The sequence below is a fragment of the Tamandua tetradactyla genome, chromosome 18, assembly GCF_023851605.1.
Source record: "Tamandua tetradactyla isolate mTamTet1 chromosome 18, mTamTet1.pri, whole genome shotgun sequence".
NCBI classification, from domain to species: domain Eukaryota; kingdom Metazoa; phylum Chordata; class Mammalia; order Pilosa; family Myrmecophagidae; genus Tamandua; species Tamandua tetradactyla.
The window spans coordinates 49,146,302-49,168,403 of NC_135344.1; the positions used below are offsets into that span (position 1 = coordinate 49,146,302).

General features: G+C 34.7%; 1 protein-coding gene across 10 annotated transcripts in view; it reads left to right on the forward strand.

Moving 5' to 3' along the window:
• NOL4 (nucleolar protein 4) overlaps window positions 1-22,102 on the forward strand; it is a 377,490-nt gene that overhangs the window by 124,949 nt on the left and 230,439 nt on the right. For all 10 annotated transcript variants that reach the window (XR_013165209.1, XM_077135663.1, XM_077135662.1 and 7 more), the window contains one exon: window positions 5,018-5,150. Coding sequence is in view for 9 of the 10 variants with exons in the window: in XM_077135663.1 (XP_076991778.1) it covers window positions 5,018-5,150 (133 nt within the window). In the remaining variant the exon portion in view is untranslated. The remainder of the gene's footprint in view (window positions 1-5,017; window positions 5,151-22,102) is intronic.

The following is a 22,102-nucleotide window of genomic DNA, read 5'->3' on the forward strand; positions in this document are numbered from 1 at the left end:
TTGGTAAACTGTATCTGAATTCAGAGGGCTATATATACCTGGTAAGATTGTTTAGGATTTCCTGAGTTTGATGATTCTTCTAATTGGATGCCCCTTGTGGATCTAGAAGCTTTAACAGGAGATTTTTAAGATACATTGGCACTTTTGGGGTATGGAACTTCTTTGCCAGTTCTTACCCTGCCTAACATGATTCTTCTTTTCTCACACACAAGCTAACAAGGGGAGCTAAAGAAATAGCTCTGATTGGCCATGTGAATGGCTGCACTCTCATTGCATGTGCTCCCAGGGAAGAGAAGTACTTGATGCTGAAGGATACAGAGAGTCCTCTGTCCTTCTAGATGGATCTGATGCTGAGATTGGCTAGTGGTAGTGTTATTAGCATTCATTTAATTTTTATCTAATTAATGCCCCTGATGAGTATTGAAAGTATAGGTAAAAAGAAAAATAAAATAGATGGTTTTCAGTTATTTATTGCTATGTACCATCCTGTAAAACTTAATACAAGAATGCTTTGTGATTTCTCATTGTGCTGTGGGTTAGGAATTCAGGCAAGACTCAGCTGGGGATTTATTTTGTTATTAGCATCAGTTAGGGCCTCTTGTTCAGTAACACTCAGCTGGACTGGGCTGGCTGATCTAAGAAAGTTTCACATATACTGCGCCCCTTGGTGCTGCCTCTCATGACCTCTCTCTCTCTCTCTCTGCGTGTGACTTGCTTGGGCTCCCTTACAGTGTGGTGATCTTAGGGCAGTAGGATTTCTTCTTCTATGTCAGCTAGTTTCCAAGAGAAAGGAAGCAGAATCTCCCAGGGCATAAAAAGAGTAAGCCTGGGATTTACACATCACTTCTGCCACATTCTATTGGTCAAAGCAACTAGTCAGCTCAGTTTCAAGGGAAGAAGAAGTAAAATCCTGTCTCTTGGTCTGAGGGACAGCATGGCTGTACAGAGAGGCTAGGAATTGGTGGTAGGCATCTTTGGAGACTGTCTGCCACTGTGGCCCAAAAAATGTGAAAAATAATCAACCTTGCTCTATTAGATAAAATAAAATTAATTTATTGTTATTTGGGGATTACCAAGTTGAGAACGATATTACAAAATACAGTATCCTCTATAAGATAAATTAGCCTTCTTATAAGCTATTGATGAGAGCTTAAATTGGAACAGACTTTCTGGGGAATAATTTGGCAGTGTATACTGGAAACTTTTAAAAGATGTTTACATGCTTTGACTCTAGAAATTTATACTAAATAATGTAAAGCATGAAACAGTTTGTGCATTACAATGTTTATTGCATTGTTAGTAGTGAATGATGGAAATACTTTAAATCTCTAGCAATGAGAGCTCGTCTAATCTTCACTGTTCACTATGAGCGCCACTAGCCACATGTGTTAGTTGAAAATTAATTAAAATAACACATAAAACTAAAAATGTACTTCTTCAGTCACATTACCCACATTTCAAGTATTCAGTGGCCATAGATAGGTTGTCGTTTCCTTATTCAGTGAAGAGGAGTGTAGAGAAATTCCATCGTTGCAGAACATTTTCTTGAACAGCTCTAGATAAATAACCAACATTAGAAACACTTGTGGAGCTTATTGAAATGTGTGTTTCAGGATCCTGCCCAAAGATTCTAATTCTGTGTTCGGTGTAGGACCTAGAGATCTAAATTTTTGACAGGATCTACACTCATGCACATTAAGGTTTCAGGTGGTGCATTTCATACAAACATTAGTGATATGGGCTTAAGTTGGTTTGAGCAACTTATCTCATAATTGGAAAAGAGAAGTGAAAGATAAGGTTGAAAGGAATGGTTTTGGAGCAGTCCTATGGAAAATCCTAAATGCTTTACTGAGGAACTTACAATGTCAGTAGACATTGAATATGGCAGCAATTTTTCTGAGCAGAGAAGTGACTGTTCAGAAATGGGAAGATTGATTTGGCGGTAGTTGATAGGCAGAACTGGTGTGGGGGGGAACTAGAGCTGAGTGACTATTACATAGTTTAGGATGTGGGAAAATCAGAGCATGGTTGAAACTCTAGTAGAATCTAGAACTTGGAAACTGAAACTCAGGGGTCTGAGTTTCAAGCCAATCCTCAAAACAGAAATAAAATCTCGAGTAATATTGTTTTTAATTATAACAATAGGTACCATTTTAAAAGGGAAATGATGGGGAAGAAACTATTATAGTAAAATATTCTAAGTTTTAAAATTGCTTCAAGGAGACAGAATTACTATGGTGGTTAGCTGTGACCTTCATTATCATGAGATTTTAGTCACATAAGGAATAAGCTGACAATGCAGGATGTGGAGACTAGTTGTCATAAGAAAAAATATGTACGCATATATGGAAAGATTTAGATGGATGGTCTAAAATAATCATGAATAAAATAACTACTTAATATCTCATCCATCAAATTTTCTGCTATTTCACCCTTAGAAACCTTCAGTAATCTTCCTAGTATGATTAAAATTATCTCCAAAATTAATAAAAGCAAATCTTATATTTCATACATCTTTCCCACCTTTAATTAAAATGTATTTTAATCAGTTAATAATTGGAATAGAATTTGATAATCTAATAAGGAGTAGAATTCTGAAAACTAAATAATATTTCATAGAAATCATGATGGAAAATATTTTAAATGAAGTGACAGCTATTATGTCAACCTATGATGATAAATACATTAAAATACAGAAAGCTGTGATTAGAATTTAATCAATTTAATCCCTTGTCCAAATTTTTTTTAAAGTGTGCTGACAAGAGTGTCATTTAGTAGTGATAAATTGTGTATTGATTATCTATAATGTTCTCTAGCAGTTTGTAAAACCGTTTTCACAAAGTAGGGAAACTGTTACCTGACTTTGTATTTAACTTTAAACACACACACATGCACATATATTCTCACATGCACATAACATTTTACCCAGGCATGTATCTCATATACTGTATGTAGTATACATATATGCCATGGAAATAATATTTAAATAGATTACGTGTAGTTCACTCTATGTGGTATGCATAATAATCTCTTATAAATATTAAGTTTATGTAGAGTGTACCATTACTTTATAAACAAGTGTTGGTCATTTTTACCATTATATGTATTTTTTCTATCCTTATATAATGTAAAATAAGAAATGTGTATCTTATTATATGTTATAGTATTGACTATATACACTTAGTAATAAGAACAAAAGGTAATATCATGCTCACTATGTACCTGACCTTGTTCTAAGAACTTGAAATTTATTATGCCCCCTAAATCCTCACATAACCCTATGCGGTGGGTACTATTATTATTTTCATTTTATTTCCATTTTACAGATGATGAGGAAAATTGCTCAAGTTAATACATCTGAACCCAGGCAGTCTGGCTTCAGGGAATGCACTCCAAAACACTATTGCCATCACAGATACTAATAAGAGTATACATATGTATATCCATATACTCTAGATACACATATATATGTATGCATATTTATGCAATATAACTGACGACACTGAAGTACACATTGAATTCCCTTATTTTTCTATTTTGAGAAATATATATTTTTAGTCCAGATTCTTTGGATTTTCTTAGATATTATTGTTAGAGATAATATAATGTACTGAGAAAGGGCATGCCACCAGGAAATATCTATCTGGCTGATTGCTTAGAGACCTCACAGTGTGGCATTTCCTTGCTGAATTAATGAAGAGCTATAACTACTCAGTATGCCCAGAGATGATCAGACATTTGGTAAACACCCAAATCACCTGGGCCCCAACTATGGATCAGAGAACTAATTTGTTAGTCTCCAAGGGTAAATGACTTTTCAGGGACAATAATTCTACCCCTACCATAGCTGTCTCTTTGCTGATATGAAGATGTCTTTTATGAAGTCAAGGATTTATTAATAAAATCCTTTTAAACAAGTCAATCATAAAACATAACATGCCTTCCTCTGCAAAGGTGACTCATGAATCTTAGTCCTGGTAGATGATAGTCGGGGAAAACATTTAACCGATCTGTGCCTCAGTTTCTTCATCTATTAAATTGAGTTAAAGCTAGCACCTAACTCATAGGTTTTGATGAAGATTAATGGAGGAATTAAATATAAAGAACAGTGTCTGCAACATAAATAGGAGTGCTACTGCTGCTTCTAATTGCTAAACATCTGCAAATTAAAGGCAAGCTTGTCAATTCCAATTAAACAAATGCTTTACAAAGATTTTTTCAGATCTTCCTGGCTACTGAGTACACATTTATCTGAAAATCAGTAAAACATCACTTCAATTGCAGCAAAATAGCCTAGATTTGGTTTCAGTTAATTTTTGACAAATTTTGAGGAACTGGCCATTTGACAAACTGACCTTTTGGGGACGTAGCTAGCAATTTGGTGAACTGGTTTTTGGAAAATGGATCTTGCATAAATTTACATAGATTCTCATTTTGTGATGGCAGTGCAATTTACATTCACTCATAAGGAAAGAAAGGGTGTTCTGGGCTGAGAATATCTTTCTCTCCAACAAATGTGGACTTTGTATCTAGACATGTAAGTTTTCTATTATTAGAATCAATTTTCCAGTGGCCAATTTTTGGTTATGTTTTCCTTACTGTGTTATAAGATTTCTCCTTGTAAGATTTTATTAGGTCATTTATTTTTCAATCGAAACATGTATTTCTCTTTATGTTTTATGATTGACTCCTTTAAGGGTTTTATTAATTAAAAAATCAATTTTTTCACTTTTCAGTCTAATTCCCAAACCACATTCTCCCTAAACACAATATGTTACTTATTAAATCCACCTATAAATAGATACTTAAAAGAAAATATCTTTACAAGTTTTGAAATTCCTTGAAGGAATTATTCTATCATTTGTTATTTCAGGCATCTAAGAATGTGTAATATGTTACTGAGTTCTATAAAAGTTTATCCCCTGCTAAACTCTCACTGACACTATAGATATTTAGTGGTTATTATTTGAATGTATTTGTCTTATGATGCTTGATGATATTTTAACAACATTTTCAGGATGAAAGTTCAATAGAAAGTGATGAATTTGATATGAGTGATTCAACACGGATGTCAGCTGTGAACTCAGATCTCAGCTCCAATCTTGAAGAAAGAATGCAGAGTCCCCAGACTCTTCATGGCCAGCAAGATGGTAAGCCTTTCTAATTGGAACAAACAAACAAAATTTAAAAAAACGAGTCAGAATCTGTAAAAACAACTACCACCTCTTACTCTTGTGTTAACTTTTTATCTTACTCTTTCTATGGGAATAAATGTCTGTGTATCTGCTTCATTATTTTTGGGTTCATTGACTTAATTCAAAACTAGGATGTTAGACTGATTTATAAACATTTGTAAATCCAAGCTTATCAGTGTTTTGCTCCATGATCTTAAATTATGGGCTGTATCAATGCAGTTTGGGTTTCTGTGATGATAGTTTATCCACCTTGGTTTCTTGAGTCTTGCCTCTTCTAAGTTAATTTGGGTGCTTTCTTTTGCCTGAAAGAAAAAGTTGCAAATAAAATTTTTAAAAAAGGGGGGTGTGAAAGAACAACTGAACCTGGGGATTGTGCTGGGCAAGCAAGTATTTTGCTGGGGTTTTATTTATTCAGCTGTATAGGAATGAAAGATCCTTTTCTCTTACTACTGTGTCCATCAAAGATTCCTGAAACACCACTGTTCCTGATGGAAAGGAAGTTGACAATGTAAAGAAAATAGAAGTGATAGCACTTTAGGCCTAATATTTTCAGAGATATTTTAAAACACCCCTTGTAGATATTTGTTTCTGTAGGTATTAAATTATGGTAGGCAAGTAAATGTACTTTATTTGGGTCATTGTGAATGAAACTGAAGGGTTATAAATGGAAAAAAATTAGCCAATTTTATTAAAAATTAGTTGATTACTGCTATAATTAATGAGTTTACATGGAATTTTTACTCTCCAGCTTTATGCTTGCTCTGTATATAGAAAAAGAACTTTTCTTGCTTCCTTTAACACTGACTTTTAAAAATCGGATACAAACATTTGCTGCATTTTTAGCTATTTGTGTTGTTTATATTGGCAAGTCTTATGAAATCCTCAAGTTTAAACATACAAGAAATCAAAAAAGGGGGGCCTTTTCTTTTTCTTATTTTAAATAAGTTCAAAAGATTTCAGAGTATTTATTATGTAAATTATGAGGAGAGTTCGTTGATCGTCAGTGATTTTGAAATGATATCTTAGTATAAAGTAGAATAGCTATTGCCGTAGGTAAGAACTTTTTATTTAGTTACATTTTAAGAATGGAGTTTCTGTTTAGATATGAATGATCTCATTTCTAAATGAGAGCCTCAGATTTTGATATTTTTTTCTTTTTTTGGCAATGAGATTATATGGTACCAGGATCATAGAGAAGCCAAAATATTCTTATTAAAATATTTCACTTTGTTAATTTGCTTTTATGTATTTCACATGTTAATACCGTCATCTTTTTAGGCTAATGTATTGGAGAATGTGAATGGCTAAAGTGAGCCTCCCTGTATACAAAGTCATGCTTTTCTTGATGGGGTTGCTAGTCTTGACTCTTTGGCTAAGGCATAGTCAATGTGATGAGAAATCTATATTGACTTTAATTAAATGCAGTGGCATAACTTCAAATATTATGTACTTTGGTGGTGGAAAGCATTTTCTCATAATATACTGAGTAAAGGTAAGGTGACCTCTAGTTGTTTCTGCTAAACTAAAGAAAACCTTGTCAGGTTTCACATGGATATATTGGAATCATTTTCCATGCCTCCCTTCTGACCTCCTGTGCACTTTAGGATGTTTAATGGCATCCCTAGTTTCTACCCACCAGCTGCCAGTGACACCTTCTCCCACTTGCCCATGCCTCCCCCACCCCATTATGACAACGGAACGTGTCTCCAGACCTCTCAGATGTCCACTGGGTGGCAGAATGCTCCCTTAAGAGCCATTGGTCTAGACATAGAGGTCTGGGTATGAAGACAGTAAGATGGAAATTGGACAGATTGAATGGGAAGAACAGCTCAAGTTGGAGTTTGGAGAAAAATGTAGGCAGCACTATCCAACTGACTTTCTGCAATGATGGAAATGTTCTACATCTGGCCTGTCCAAAGAAGCATTCACTAGTCAGGTTGTACCTATTGAGTCCATTAAATGACTGGTGTAACTGACTGAGGAACTAGTTTTTTTAAATGCTATTTTAATTTAAACTTATATAGCCACATTTGGCTGATGGAAGTGCAGATCTAGAACACCATTTTATTTTGACTGGGCAGTTAAATTGCTTTTAAAAAGGGTGTCTGCACCCATGATGGGATGTGTCAGAAGCTGTTGTGGTAGGTTCATGTGTCAACTTGGCCAGGTGATGTTGCCCAGGTGTCTAGTCAAGCAAGCACTTGCCTGCTCGTTATCACAAGGACAGCTTGTGGCTGGTTAATAAACTGGAAGTCTGGTTTGTTCAATCATCAGTCCGTTGATTGCACCTGTGGCTGATTACATCTATTATCAACTAAGGGGAGAGTCTTCCGCAGTGAGATGATCCAGTCAGTTTGGGCTTCAGCCAATGAATTAAAGACTTTTCAGGGAGAAGTGATGATGTCATAACAACACGGTGGAAGAACTTTTATCTTCACTTCAGCCAGCCAGCTTCTCCGGGGGAATTCATCCAAGACTTTCATCGGAGTTACCAACTTGCAGCCTCCCATATGGAATTTGGACTCATGCATCCCCACAATTGCATGACACTTTTAGAAAAGCTCATATTTACAGATATCTCCTATTGGTTCAGTTTCCCTTGAGAACCCTGACTAATACAGAGGCCTGTATTGGAGATATTGTAGGAGGAACTAATGTTGAATAGTCAGCTCAAACTCCATTTTAATATTTTTAAAACATGAACAATAAAAAATATAAAGTTAAATTAAATGTCTGTTTTCTTTAGCACTAATAAATTAATATTTCATTAAAAAAGAATTGAAGTAGGATACTAAGACTTCTAAGAATCCTCTCAATATGTAAAACACAGGTAGGTAAAACAATGCCTTATTGAGCTAAACTCAATAAACTATATAAAATGGTTTATAAGACACATGTGTAACTATATAAGATAGAGATTAAATAAATTTTCTTCAGTTTTCCTGTTCTTAATTATGGAATATTTGCAATCTATTCATGTAATACCAAGGGAAAGAAAGAACATAGAATATATGTCATTTTGGAGAAAAATGTATATTATATATATTGGAAAAAAGGAGGGGCAAAAGGGAGATGTCTCGCCACTAGGCTGGATAATAAGGTAACGTAGACAACATACAGACCAGAATGAAGAATTTGGTAATAAGAAGACTAGTTCAAGATGGATGCATAGTTTTCAGTTTCTTTATTTTGAGTCAATAATGCTGTCCTAATTCAATAAAAACATAAAAGTAAAACATTTCATTAAACTGTAAATTTTGCAGATGAAGTATTTTACCCTCTGTGTTAGTTGCTGGGATACTAAAATAAATACCATATGCTGGGTTGGCTTAAAAACAGGAATTTATTGACTTATGGTTTCAGAGGTTAGAAGACTCACTTCTTCCTAGGTTCAGGGTCTTCTGGCTATCTGGCAATCTTTGGGGTTCCTTGGTTTTTCCATCAAATGCCCAAGGCACATAGTGTCTTCTCCTTTCTTTTCTGGATTCTGTTGGCTTCCAGATTCTAGCTGCACCTCATGGCTTTCTCTCTCTCTCTTTAAAATTCCTTCTGCTTATCAAGGACCCCAGGAATCCAGATGAAAGCCTGACCTGATTAAGTTAGGCCCCACCGCAACTGAAGTAATATCTTAAAGACATCCAATGTAAAATGGGTCCACACCAACAGTCAGGGGTTGGGACCTCAGCATGCCTTTTGTGCAGCTTTTTCTTTTTGCCTACATTTTAAAGATAACTAGAATTCAAAAAGAAGTTGAAGCATACCCTTAATCTCTTTGTACATCAGCTTAATCAGCTTTAAAAATAAGGGATTACATTAGAAAAAAACGTGTATGTCCTTTCAACTTTACTTTCTATAATTCGGTCATGATATTACAGTATGCATTTTTTTTCTCATACAATGTCTTTTGGGTGTGATAGATGAATTGACTAAATGGAATAATTCAGAGATTTTTAAACAGTTTTTTTTAACAGTATTTTGTTCTTCATTAATTACTCTAACAATGACTTGTTTATATATTAAAGTCTTTGCATCCTCTCTGCCAAGCAAAGGGAAGTGGTAATATCTGAAACAAAAAGGGAAAAGGGCTTGTGAGTTAATAATTCTGTTATGGAGATAGCTCTTCAATTTTCACTTTACCTTCTGCCTATGATGGATTTTTAAAAAATATATTCAAGACAATTTTCATGCAGAGATGTATTTGATAATTCCGTTAACACTTAGAAATGAGTGGTCCACCTGTCAGAATTTGAGAATTTCTTCCTTTTCTCAAAATATTTTTATTATAGAAATATTTCGTTATGCTTTAGTTGGCTAGGTCATGCTTTGATAAACAGAAAAACAAATTGAATTGGAATTTAGTGGCTAACATGCATGTAGATATTAAATATAGAGTGCATATATTTTTAAAAAATCTTATATAATAACCTTGAAGACCTTCATGTAAGAAAGGTAATTTTTTTTTTTAGGTAAGAACAGGTCATTTTTTTAAAATAATAAATGTCAGTTTAATAAAAAGTAAATGTTCATGTTATAAATGCATTCTAGGTTTATTAAAAAATAGTTTATTATGACTTCCAGTGCTTTGAAATCCTTACTGGTAAATAGGATCACAACTCATCTATTTGAATATTTCATGCGTTGGATTTAGTTGAAAGGTGTGTGTACTTGAACACGCACACTCACATACATGTAACTGTTTTACTGCTTCCCTTACATGTGAATAAAGTTTTGGTAAAACTAAACTCTTAACAAAAATTGCATCTAATTTGGCTGAATTAGGTTAGTTTCATGTAATTATTAAAGCGTATAAACCAACAGTGAAAACAACTATTATTCACCATTTAATTTAGTTGGAAAATCTAATATAACATGTTTTAATAAAAATGATACAAAACAGTATACTTAATAGGAAATTAAATTTAACAGTTAAATCTTTATGATGGTGAATTTTAATTAGAAGAACTATTAACATGATTTTTAGGCTGAACACAGTATTCCCTAGTGTGATTGTGTTGTCTTACGGAAATCATTTTCTTTGTTTTGCAAATTTGTTTTTCTTTAAGTATTCCTAATTGCTTAGGAAATTTTGCATAAAGCAAAAATGGCTGAAAATGTTGATTTTTTTTATACAAGTGTAATACAATACTTGACTTCTTAAGCTGAATCTGTTCTTGATAATTTTATTCTTATTTTTAAATTACCTACATTTTTGGACTTCTAGAAAATGATACTATTCTGTTGTTTCTCTTAATTCAAATTATTCTAATTCCAGATTAAAGTAATTTGCTTGATGTAGTTATTGAATTAACATTCTGGGTTGAGGTAGTTAGGCTGATGAAGCTTTTTACAAAGCTCTCTCTTCATAGCTGTTCTGTAAATAATTATAGACATTATATATTTCATAATTTTCAAAAACATAATGTACTTTTATAAATACTTAAAAGAAAACAAATCATTAGAATGAATGTTAGCATGGTTTGGAGGAAGTTTTGATTACTGTGTCCTTCTGTAATGTTGTTACATGTGTTTGTTTTTATTTAATTACATGAATGCTTTTAAGCAGTGTTTCTCTGCTTCAGAAGTAGAAGAAGAAAACAAGTTGGTTTATATTAAAGCATGAGTATGAGAAAAGGAGGGCTTTATTTATATATTTATTTCAAATGTTTTTGTAGGGGATGTTATTTTCTTCTTTCGTTTTTTCTTAAGTTAAAATTCTGCTTTCTGATACTCCTCTCATATTACTTAAGTGTTTTTTTTTCCATATAAATGAATACTTGTTTAGAAATCCAGCCTGTTGATTTCATTCTGAGGCTTGCCATACTTCCTGCCCCCCACCCCCCACCCCAAGACCAATAGGACCTCAGCTAGGTCTGGTCTTCTGAAAAATGGGGGAGATTGGCTTAATTCCAGGTTTACCTTGGAGAATCTAATCTGATCCAGGAAGGATGTCAGATTAATTTGGAATTTTTCCTTTTGGGATAGTTCTTTGTTTTGAGCTATTGCTGGTGTAGTTTTGTCATTATCTTCAACATAATGTTCACTGATCCATGAATGATTACATAGACATTTCAATATTTCAATACCTCCAGGAGATGGTAAAATTTTGCCAGAACCAAGAAGCATATGCTAGAGCCTTTATGTCTTGAATATTGGTGTTTGTGTATCTGTTAGTGCCTGCATAAGGTTAAGAATCCATGTGATACTGGAGAAATGTTAGAAAGTATATCTCTCCCATGTATTTATTCAAATACACTTTGAACCTATAAATTCATGTATGTAACTTTACTACAGAATTGAAACCATCTGAATTTTCCTAATTTAAAAATCTTGGACAACTGTTTTGTTTCTGTTTATTTTTCAAATCACCTAGCTCTCCTTCGTAAACTCTCATTGTAAACTCAACACCATGGTGTGTTTCTTTACAACTTTCTTGCTGCCAGTGTGGATCAGATAGATACTATATTTCAAGTAATATCTTGAAAACAGATGAATAAATGAAAGACAATGTAGCCTTTAGGCAAAAATAATTTCAGTGTTAAATATGGCTTTGAAACTGAAGTTGGAATAAGACTTGGGCGGAGATAAAGCAATTGCAAAATGGGGCCAAGAAGACCATTAAAATATTTATTTACTAAGTTCCCAGGTATCATAATTAGATGGTGGGTTGATACAAGCAAGGGGAAGTTGGAAAGTATTGAACAAAGGAATTGAAAGGCTATTTTATTGTACTTATTTTAAGCTTATAATGTAATTGTTTTCTCATCAGCCTCACTTTTCTACTTGAGGGGGAGTTCATTGGGGAGAGGAAACAATATGTTTTACATATCCTTTCATACATTCTTTGGAGTCAAGCACAATGTCTGACATATAGAATATAAATATAAATTTTTTTTTACATGGGCAGACACCAGAAATTGAACCCAGGTCTCCAGCATGGTAGGCAAAAACTCTGCCTGCTGAGCCACCATGGCCCGCCCAGAATATAAATAGTTTTTGAACTGAGAAAGTATTTTGAGATGCCTTCCCTGTCTGCTTACTTCTATAGTAAATGTACACTCACTCTTAGACTCAATCTTTTTTTTTGTATGCTGTTATGATGGGGTCACATTTTGTTCTTTTCCCATGTGAGTATCCCATTATTATAGCACCATTTGTTGAATTTTTTGTTGTTGTTTCTGTTTGTTTCTTTTGTTTGTTTGTTTTGGAAAGTGCATGGGCCGGGAATTGAACCTAGGACTCCTGCCTGGCAGGCGAGAATTCTTAGGCTCGGTCTTTTTATGACAAACATTAGATAGGCATTTGTTTTCCTTGACCAGGAATAAATATGCCTCCTTTTTGCATCTTACTTTGGGGTCCCTGGTTTCTGCTTTCTCTCCCTTGCAAATCTACTCAGGAGCAACAATGAAGTAGCTTTGAGAGATCTTAAAGTGGGTCTACCGTAATACCAGAAAGAAGCTCTTAATTTTAAATCATGAGTCTTGCTGTCTCATCCCAGGTCTGCCAGTAACTAGTTCTGCAGCCTTACTTAAGAATTATTAGCATCTTTGGGAAACTATTTCCATGTCTCTAAATGAGAAGCATACATCATCTCTCTCTAAGCATCATTTTAGCTCCAGGAGACTCTGTGTGGTCATCTGTTTTAGTGTTCTCTTTCTTGTTTGTTACAGTTATTATTGCCTCCACCTTGATAAAACATTTTCCTTTAAAAGATAAATGGTTTTAGGTTTTCCTTAGACTAGAGAAAGGAATTAAAGAATAATGGAGACTTCTTCCCAGCTGGCCCTTCCCATCTTTAAAAAAATAGTTTAAGTTACACATTACTTAGAATACCAGGGTGATTGCTGAAAGATCAGGCTTCCCACTGTCCCAGTTTCTCCCTCTTGTCGTGACTGAAAGAATCAAAATTGTTCTCTGCATTGCCTTTGCTGCCATCCTGCCATGCCTTTGGTAAAAAGGGGTAGTCCGCATGAAGGCTCACAGGGCTTGCCAAAATGTTATATTAATGCTCCCCTCTATTTCCTTTATGAAGAACATCATTCTTAAGAACCCTTATCCCATCCTGAATGTATATATGCACATATGTGCGTGTGAGTGGACATGCGTGTATTTAGGGGGAGAGAGAGTGTGTGTGTTTTAACCCTTTTAACAAAAATGATTGCTTTCCTTCAAGCACTTTTCATAAAACTTATGCTGAGTTACTAAAGAGTTGCTTAGGATTATCTGCAATAGCAGCATCATTATATTTTGGCAACCTTTTAAGTGTCTGTGTACATTTCAGAAATTTTGAGTTTTTGACAGTAAAACATCATTAATCAGTCCGTCCCTAAGTGTGAGGGTTTACTTCATCAACATATCAATAATCTGCAGAATAGATCTTAGCCTTATACAGGAAACAGAATAGGTCACTGCTTAGTTGTCTTTAATCAATGATAAAACAATCGAGAGAAATCAGATTTCATCGTATAGGAACAGGGAAGTTTAATAGACCAAAAGCCAATGCCTGTGCTCTGAGTTGTCTCTGTGAGAGCCTGCTTACTCCCTGAAAACTTACATATCAAGTTTCAAACCAGCAGTTTGTTTATCTAAAATGTCAGGTGCTTAATTCTATTTTGAGCATTGGTGAAAAATATCTAAACTCCCATCTGTATTTAACAATCTAAAATTAAATGACTTTTTAATGATATTTCTAATGGAAATAGAGAATAGATGATGAGAACTAAAATTTCTTGATTGCTTATGCATGCCAAGCATTGTTCCAGGAATTACCTTTTAAAAAATTTTACAACAATCCTGGGAAGTAGGTACTGTTATTATTCTCCAGTGTAATGAGAAAACTGAGGCTAAGTAACTAGCCTTTTCTTACCCATCTGCTATGTGGGAGACATAGGCTTGAAACCCAAACATTCTGAATATGGAGCCCGTGTCCTTAAACATGCATTTCTAAGCCTTCCACAAATCCACCTCTGTAACCGCTTCTGTAATCACAGTGCTTGCTGACCCTTTTTTTAAGCTATACATGTTCATCCATGGTTGTAAGGATGTTCTTATTTTCTTAGTGGAGAATTAATATTTTGGTTAATGTTTTAGGCATCGCCTGTTTTATTTAATCCATTTATAATAGTTACTTATAAATGTTTCCTCATACATTCCTCTTTTCATACATGTATCCTTATTATTTCTGCATTGTGAGGAAAAAATTAAAATATTATTTCTAGCCATTGAAATCTACTGGTTTTGTCTAGCCTCTCTAAAACAGGAGTAGCAAACTTAAATTTTGTTTATTTCAACAATATCTCTTGACTATAATTACCCTGTGTTTAAAATTCATATTTCCTTTTATCTGTTAAGTATGTAATTAACTTTTGACAGTTTCTTTAATTTCCCCCTATTCTTCCTTTGTCTGAAAAGGACAATGAGGAATGGTGACTGGGCTCTTCTAGTGCATTTATTATTTTGAATCTTCCCATTTTATTTTACTGTGCGTTATTCTAAATAATAAGACCAAGCTTGGATAGAAGGGGCAGGAGAAGAAAAACCACCACTCTGCATTCATGACCATCCGTTCATACTTAAAATGATTTACCTTATCTGATAAGCTTTTTTGTGCAACATTTCTTCTTTTCTTTGTGTAAAGTAACAATAAAGTGCACACTATTTGATAAAGAGTTCTATTTTCCAACGTAAAGCATTCAGATGAATAGGGTCATTTTGAAATATCAATTATATAAATCACATAACTTAAAATAACACTTTATATGATGGTGGCAGTCATTTTTAATCAAATAAAATATTTTAAAGGGTGTCTAATATGGAAATTATCCAGTTTACAATTAAGCAAACTTATATACTAATGGAATATTCAGTCCTTCCTAAGGTGTGAGAAGCTTTCAAAATGAAACATCAAACATCAAAGAAAAACTCATAATATTATAAGTTTAATCTGCTTGTATTTGAGAAAAGAGCAAACCATAGAATGGTACATACTTTAAGTGCCTGTGAGATATTGAGTTTTTGAGCTCTTGTATTTGCTGAATTCAGAGGTAAAATAAAAGAATCAGTCACTGGTTTGGACATATTTTCTGTCTGATTTCCAAGGCCCTACATGTGTTATAAGACTTGTCAGCTGGCTAATCTAAAAATAGGCAAGTAACTTCATTTGTGTCTATGGATCATTATTTCTACTTTCTTAAAAAGATGACTAAAAAACTTTTATTCCAGTTATGAAAACTTTATGAATCAGTTCAGCAGACTAGATTTTTTTGGCTTTTTCTTCTGACATGTGTTTCTTGCCCCCTTTATGGTGATATTACAACACTAACGATCATACAGTTTAATAATCACAATAGCCTGTCACATATTATTCCTATTTTCAGGACTAAATCCTTTGCTGTGTTCTTTCCATTAACATGCTACTAAAAATAATGCTTTACCTTGCTATGCAAATGCTTGCTATGTGTTCTCTATAACACAAATTCCATAAATGTTGTTAAAGATGCAGATGGACAGGAATCAGTACAGTGGACAGAGCAGTGGACAAGGTTCAATGACATAACCTGTGTGACCTGGTGCAGGCCTTTTCACATATAGCCTAAGAGTCACCCGTTTTCAAATAGGGATCATGTTTGCCTTACTAACATCGCAGAGTGTATGATAGCAACCGATAAGGTAATATAGTTTTGCTACATATGTTTATTGACCACCGGCTATGTGCCAGCACTAAGTAAAGTGCCAGGCGGGGGGGGGGGGTGGAGGGCAGCAGAAAGGGGGCCTACCCCATGGAAATTGAACTGTAGTCTAGTGGAGGGGGGCATTAAGCAATCACAAGACCAAATATGTATTTACAAATTGCGACAACCACCATAAAAGGAAAGGAGCCTCACTGTAGTCTATAGCACTGACACTGCTTTAAACTGCAGATGGAGGAGCTGAAATTGCCTCTGGGGAATGACAGACACAGATCCAGAAGATGAGTAAGAGTTCACAGGTGAAGAAAGACGTGGGGCCACTTCAGGCATAAGGAACAGCATGTGCAATTACCTTGTACTTTGTAAACCGCTAATGTATTATAGGGCACTCTTTTGATTGTGCTTGTTTTGACAAATCATTTTACTTCCATTTACCATACCTCCTTTCAAGTACAATCAAGTGCTTTCCAAATGAACTGGCCTCAGGCTAAGCAAGGTATAGAAAGAATGAACAGTCACTTACTTGGCTTTTGAGTGCTTCAATAGATATTTTTATTAAATTAATAGCATAGTTATATATTCTCAGAAGCATGGGTTTTATTTGCAAGGTCCAAACACCAAGTTAAATTCTAGAAACTTGGTTTTAAGACAAAAGCCTAGAAGTCTGAATGAGTAGAGTTAATATAAGAAAGTTTAGAAAGAGAGCAATGCATACCTATAAAAATATATTCCAAAAGACAACAGTCCAACTGTATGTAGGAGAGAACAATTTGGAGAAATGAGATGTAACATTCTCTAGGAAAAGTCTAGTGGCCATGCCTGGTATGGTCAGAGTTATTGGAATATTCTTGAAGAATTAAAAAAAACAGCTGGAATTTGTGTCCAATTCTCTAGGGTGTAGTCTAGAAGACCACCAGCCTCATAGATGCTGTGCCCAACAAGGCATCTGAAGAGTATAATTGGTGAACTTAGGTAATGAGCTTAAGGAAAGTTTCACAGATGCATACCTAAGCATGGATGTAGTGGCAGGGGAACAGCTGAGAGGTCTGATGGGATCTCCTTTGTTGAGATGAAGTCCTGAATATATCACCTTGAAGCCATGACAACTTTATGGCCATCATCATCAGATTCACCATGCACAGAGATCTAATGAGAAGGCTTTTCTTTGGTGGAGACAGTCAGTACAGAATAAATAGGCTTCCTTTTCTGGCTCATGCATCCTTCTCAGAATTCACCAAACAAGTCACTCAGGCTACTAAGGAGAATGGTTGGAATTCTGCATAGTTTTACAAGAAAGAATGAGTTTTGGCTCAAAATGACTTAACTACCAACATTTGGCTTAAGTTTCTTTCCCTGAACAGAAGTGGAACAAGTGAACTTAATTTAATTAAAAAGATAAATATCCTCTTTTTTTTTTTGCAAACTTGAGATCGTGTCCGTGTAAATTTACATCAGTCCTGTTGCAAATGTCAGTAGTAACCATCGTTAAATTGGGGGCAGAGCCTGGAAATTACCATTTCCAGAGCTTTTTCAGTTACCTTAAATTTATCAACCTGATCAATTTCTCTCCTTTTTAAATACCATGTAGGAAATTGAGTATTATATTCAAACTTACCTATCATCTTTGATCACTAGGCACCAGAAATCTCCCTGTAGATTGAGACAAATGTTCATAAACAATGTTTGCTATTTATTTTGTTGCCATATAATTAGTTATCAAATTTTTTTTTCATATTTTCTTGAAGTTATATAGATATAGGCAGGTTACAGTGAACATGATTTATTAAATGTTTTATCTCCTACACTTTCCTTCCTAAAATGAATTATTTGGTGAAATGTAAACAGGAATAAATTCTTATGGGAGCAACTGGTCTGCTGACGTGATGGTATTAAAGGTGTATGCCATTGTCTCATGGAAGTTATGTCTCCTGGTCTTATGTCCATGACATCTAGTATACCTGAACGTGCCACTGCTTGAAAATATGTTCTCTGCCTTTTGACAATTCTCCTCATTAATGAAGAGCAAAAGCCATCATTAATACAAGTGACTTAAATTTGGAAGAAGGGGATTAACTTCATCTGAGACATTTCTATTCAATTAGGATCTAATTGAATATGAATTTCCTCCGAACGTGAATTTGTGTGTCCTGACAATGCTAATAGTTATGACCACCCTTCTCTGATGTCAGCATTCATTTCCTTCTGATATAAAGAGAAAAACATGCACATATTTAAATTTCAACAAATATAAACATCTTGGTTTCCAGAAAATGGTAATGTGTTTCAATGAAAAATCACATGTAAATAGGCATTGGAGTCTTCTTTTAGTTAATGGAAATTATTTTCTAATGGGAAAGTCAACGTCTGTATTTAAAAACCTATAAGGTATTTTTAAATATTGATGTCATAGAATATTTTTAATTTGTAGTTTGCAGTCAAACTACCTATGAAGTTGGTTTTATTTATTCATCTGTTTGTTTTGTTTTTTAAAGGCGTGGCTAGATATCAGTTGTTATTGTGCTATAGCTATGAGAGAGAATATCCTGGAGTTCTTGAACACTTTTTTTGTATGCTTTATGGCAGAGTCACATTTTATCCTTTTTCCCTGTGAGTATTCTGTTACTGCAGCACCGTTTGCTGAATTCTTGTTTTGTTTTGTTGTTTGCTTGCTTTTTTGTTTTGGGGAAGTGCATGGGCCGGGAATTGAACCCAGGTTTCCCTCATCGCAGGCAGGAATTCTACCACTGAACTATGCTTGCACTGCCTTGAAAGCTTTCTGTTTTGTGCTGAAAGGAGCAGTAAGGGGAACTAGTAAAATCATCAATTACTCTAATAACCACTAGAGGTCCACTGATATCAAATTTCTGCCAACATCCTTCATTTTTACAAATATTTAAATTAACTACTTTTTGTGAATTAAACTGAATTTTCTCCTGTTTGTGTATATATCTTTTATTCATTGGCCTTTAATTCCATGTAAAAGTTAGGATATTTGGAAGTTTTGTTTTTCTTTGTTTTTCTAAATCATGACTATTGATTTTTAAGAAAATTTAAACTTTATGTGATTGGTGGACATTGGTAGTTTATTTAAATATTTACTACTGATCTTTTTGTGTGGGTGTACACATACATATATATACACAGATGTGTATGCATGCATGTTAATAGTAGTTAAAAGAATTGTCTGCCTTACTTTTATTCAGTAGACTATGTGAATTGCACTTGCTGCTAAAGAAAATAATTTATTGCCTGGTGTCACACATTTCACACAGACCTGTGAATTTGTGAATGCGTTTTCAAGAAGTTTGCCGATGTGCCCACAATTCAAATATAAGCAGAGTTCATTGTTCAAGGACTCATGTTATATAGTCAGTTATAATCCTAACAATAGATGATTTCTAATTCAGCAAATGTTATTAGCTACCATTTTGAAGAAAATTTTGTCTCTAAGATCCCTGCAAGTTTTAAATATTAGTGTACTATTCAATATGATTAGTCATTTTAATTCTTTTATATAAAAAGGTAGTAATTCAAAATTTCTATCTAAGAGCACAGCAAGTTATAAATGTTACTGTACTATTCAATGTGATTTGCCATTTTAATGCCTTTACATAAAAAAAGGTAGTAATTCAAATCTATGGAAAAGAATCAAGGATCCCATCTTTACACTCTGACTCCTAGAAGTTTTTCCAATGACTGCTCTGTCTTCCTTTAGTTTTGTCTGGTGACGTATAAAGAACTAAGAACTCCTTTCTTTCCAGTATCCTGAACAGTCTCAGCTTGCAGAGCTTAGTGGAAATGCCATTTTCATCATTTTCTCTTTCCAATCAAGCCCTAGTGCCACCCCCTTGCCAAAGTGAAAAGTGAAATTAAAATTGTGGTGTCTTCTGGTGGAAGAACAGAAAGGGGACATGTGTATATCTTCCCCAAATCTTGGAATTCTTTTTTCCATTAACCAAAATAATCATGAATACAATTGCAATGAAATGGGAAAAGAAAATATGAATTTGAAGAGACACCCCATTACACTTTTTGGAGCATTAGTCAACTGCCCTAGAATTTGCTCACCTTCATATATCACTCTATCCGGGAGGCGAGGGCTAGGTTATGAATACATCAAAGCAATGCACCTGTTCAGTCCAGTTTGCCAGCACTATTTTTTCCCCACATGTTGCCAAATACGGGCATACCTTGGAGATATTGTAGGTTTAGTTCCAGACTGCCACAATAAAGCAAATACCACAGTAGAGCAGGTCACACAATTTTTTTGATGTCCCAATGCACATAAAGATATGTTTACACTACCGAATATAAAGTATGCAATAGCGTAATGTATAAAAAATGTACATACATTAATTAGAAAATACTTTATTGCTAAAAAGTGCTGGCCATCACCCGAGCTCTCAGTATGTCGTAATCTTTTTGCTGGAGGAAGATCTTGCCTTGGCTGCTTACTGATCAAGGTAGTGGTTGCTGAAGGTGGGAGTGGCTGTGGCAGTATCTTGAAATAAGACAACATTGAAGTTTGCCACATTGATTAACTCTTCCCTTCATAAAAGATTTCTCTGGAGCATGTGACACTGTTTGATAGCATTTAACCCACTATAGAGCTTCTTTCAAAATTGGAATCAGTCTTCTCAAACCATGCTGCTGCTTTATTAAGTTAGGTGATATAATATTCTAAATCCTTTTGTGGTCATTTCAACAATTTCCACATTTTCACCAGAAGTAGACTGGTGTATCTCAGGAAAGTATCTCAGGAAACAACTTTCTTGGCTCATCCATAAGAAGTAATACCTCATTCGCTAGTTTTATTATGAGATTGCAAAAATTCAATCACATATTCAGGCTCCACTTCTAATTCTAGTTCTCTTGCTGTTTCCACCGTATCTGTAGTTACTTCCTCCACTGAAGTCTTGAACTCCACAAAATCACCCATGAAGGTTGGAATCAGCTTCTTCCAAACTTCAGTGAATGTTGATATTTTGATCTTTTTCAGAAATCACAAATGTTCTTAATGACATCTAGAATAGTGAATCCTTTCCAGAAGATTTTCAATTGACTTTCTCCAGGTCCATTAGAGGAACCACTATGGCAGCTATAGCCTTACAAAATGTATTTCTTAAATAATATCACATGTAAGTCAGAATGACTCCTTGATCCACAGGCTACATAATGGATGTTATCTTAGTAGGCACAAAAACAACATAAATCTCGTACACCTCCATCAAAGCTCCTGGGTGGCCGGTACATTGCTAATGAGAAGAGATTTTGAAAGGGATCTTTGTTTCTGAGCATGAGGTTTCAACAATTGGCTTAAAGTATTCAGTATACCACACCACATTGTAAACAGATGTGCTCTCATCCAGCTTTGTTGTTCCATTTATAGAGCACAGACAGAATCAATTTAGCATAATTTGCAAGGGCTCTAAGATTTTCAGGATGGCACATGATCATTGGTTTCAACTTAGTCACTGGGGGCACCAGCCCCTAACGAAAGAGTCAGCCTATCCTATAAAACTTTGAAGCCAGGCATTGACATCTCCTCTCTAGTTATAAAACTCCTAGATGGCATCATCTTTCCATAGTAGGCTGTTTGCATCTACATTGAAATCTGGTGTTTAGTGTAGCCACCTTCATCAATTATCTTAGCTAGATCTTCTGGATAACTTGTTGCGGGATCTACATCAGCACTTGCTGTTTTACCTTGTGCTTCTACGTTACAGAGACGACTTCTTTCTTTAAACATTATGAACCAATCTCTGGTAGCACCAAACTTTTCTCCTGAAGATTCCTCACCTCTTTCAGCCTTCATAGAATTGAAGAGTTAAGGCCTTTCTCTGGATTAGACTTTGACTTAAGGAATGTTTGGCTGGTTTGATCTTTTAGCCAGACCACTAAAACTTTCTCCATATCTGTAATAATGCTTTTGCTTTCCTATCATTCTTTTGTTCAATGGAGTAGCACTTTTAATTTCTCTCAAGAACTTTCCCTCTGCACTCAGAGCTTGGTTAACTATCTCAGCTTTTGACATGTCTTCCTCATTAAGCTTAATCATATCTACCTTTTGATTTAAAGAGAGACATGCAATTTTCTTTTCACTTGAACACTTAGAGGCCATTGTAGGGATATTAATTGAGCTAATTTTAATTTTGTTGTGTCTCAGGGAATAGATAGGGCAGAAGAGAGGGAGAGAGACAGGGGAATGACCAGTCAGTGGGG